A 2,144-nucleotide genomic window follows, 5' to 3' on the forward strand; every position below is an offset into this window, starting at 1 on the left:
CTATATGTCAAAAAACAGTTCTCCTACCCACCGCATGCTCCTCCTCCTAGTGCATGAAAACAAATAAAATCTTGCCCAGCTAGTTAACTTACAGACTGCAAGTTTGCATGCAATTATCTCTCATGTCTGAAAAGCCTATGAATTTTCGAAATGAGTGAGTCGCTGATATCTCCTTCTTGCTGGTGGAAAAATTCCGTTGTTGTTGTTCAACGTGATGTCACCTGGAACCTGTTTCTTGCAAGACATTAACCCAGCATGCAGAGTTATTTAGCTGTACTTTGGGATTGACCAATCCTGTGTCCATTTCTCTTTTTCGCTGAAAGATTCCACTCAGGATGAGCGCCAACAACTCCAGCCTGGCTGATGATGCACAGCCCCTGTTCATTCTTCCTCTGGCGCTGGTCATCTTCCTCACAGTGATTGGGAACCTGTTGGTCATCTTGGCTATCGTTCGCACCCCTCTGCTCCACACCACCACCAACGTCTTCATCATCTCCCTGGCCTTTGCGGATCTCATCATGGGTTGTGTGGTGCAGCCTTTGGGCGCCAGCATGGTGGTGAGCGGGAAATGGCTTTTAGGTGACAAGTTCTGTGACATGTGGACGTCCGTGGACGTGCTTTGCGTCACAGCCAGCATAGAGACGTTGTGTGTCATCGCCGTTGAGCGCTATTTTGCGGTCACGAGACCTTTTGAGCATCAGGTCCTCCTTGGGAAGCGCAGAGCTAGCTATATCGTCTGCACGGTGTGGATAGTGGCGTCCCTAGTTTCCTTCGTGCCAATCATGAACCATTTTTCTCGTGCAGATTATGAGGAGGCAGAAATATGTTACAATAAACCAGAATGCTGTGATTTCCATACTAACAAGACCTACACCATCTTCTCCTCAGTGGTGTCCTTCTACGTGCCCCTCGTTATTATGGTGTTTGTGTACGGGAAGGTGTTTGTCATCGCGACCAGACAGCTGAAACTCATTGACAAGAATAGACTCCGTTTTCTGAGCACATGCACAGAAGACACTTGTGAAAATCCAGGTGAAACGGTGCGTAATTTGAGCCGGAGGTCAACGAGGCATGTCGTGAAAGAACACAAGGCACTCAAGACGCTGGGGATTATTATGGGCATCTTCATTCTCTGTTGGCTGCCCTTCTTTTTCTTCAATATCATCAAGGTTTTTAATCCCGAAGTGCTGTCGAGGGATGTGTTCGTCCTGTTGAACTGGCTCGGTTACACCAATTCAGGCCTGAACCCAATCATCTACTGCCACAGTCCCGAGTACCGCACCGCATTCCTCAATCTTCTAGGGTACAAAAAACTCAAGCGGTTAAATTACGACACAGTGCACAAACATCTATGGACCCTCAGCTCGTGCATCCAAAGCAACAGTTCTGTAAAAATGGATTGCTTAGGTCACGGAGATCCATCTGCTAAGGGTGGGAACGTTTGCTCAGACACGTGTACAGTTTTCAAAGAAGAAGAGGTGGAAACTCAGCCTCACAATGACTCAAATGTGGCACGGATCAATGCAGCAGAGATGTTAAAGGTAAGAGAGTATTTAATGTGAATGATGTCTCAAACCGTGCAAGCTGGTGAGGTGTGGTGTGCTATTATTTATCTAAGTGATTGGATTTTCACCTTAAGGATGATCAAATGGTTATAAAAATCCAATTAACATTGAAACCACCAAGAAGTCCTAGCAACTGTATAGCAACATGCTAAAAACTACTCAGAACACCTTAGAATCCACATAGCTATGCCTTGGCAACCATTCACAACACCTAGCATAATGGCATTGAACTATGAAACAGCACTCAAATTTTCTTCAGAAAATCCTTCACATTTACTTATTTAGCAACTTATTTTGCACTTATTTAGTTGGCATTTACATTTTCACTGTACTAAAGCCAAAAGCAATAATTAATAAAATTATCTGGAAAGTACGATTTTCATACTAACCTCACACTAATCATTGGTTCAAGGCTCAAATTTTCCTTTGGGGTCTTCGATCCACAGTTTGAAAACTTCTGATTTAATTTTTCCAGATACAATTTTTTTGACAGTGTTATTTTTTACAGGTGCTTTATAGCGGAGTTGATCTTTAAATCATTATTTTCCTGTTTATCCCTGTAAAGCTGCTTTGAAACAA

General features: G+C 43.6%; 1 protein-coding gene across 1 annotated transcript; it reads left to right on the top strand.

The window, feature by feature from the left end:
• Positions 1-307: 307 nt before the first annotated feature.
• On the top strand, positions 308-1,541 carry LOC107736671 (beta-2 adrenergic receptor-like; the record flags this gene model as incomplete). The annotated part of the gene is made up of 1 exon (XM_016548041.1): positions 308-1,541. A coding segment is annotated over exon 1 (1,206 nt), but the record flags the coding sequence as incomplete, so codon positions are not given.
• Between the last annotated feature and the right edge of the window lie 603 nt (positions 1,542-2,144).

This window comes from Sinocyclocheilus rhinocerous, unplaced genomic scaffold (assembly GCF_001515625.1).
Source record: "Sinocyclocheilus rhinocerous isolate Xijiao unplaced genomic scaffold, SAMN03320098_v1.1 C36877603, whole genome shotgun sequence".
NCBI classification, from domain to species: domain Eukaryota; kingdom Metazoa; phylum Chordata; class Actinopteri; order Cypriniformes; family Cyprinidae; genus Sinocyclocheilus; species Sinocyclocheilus rhinocerous.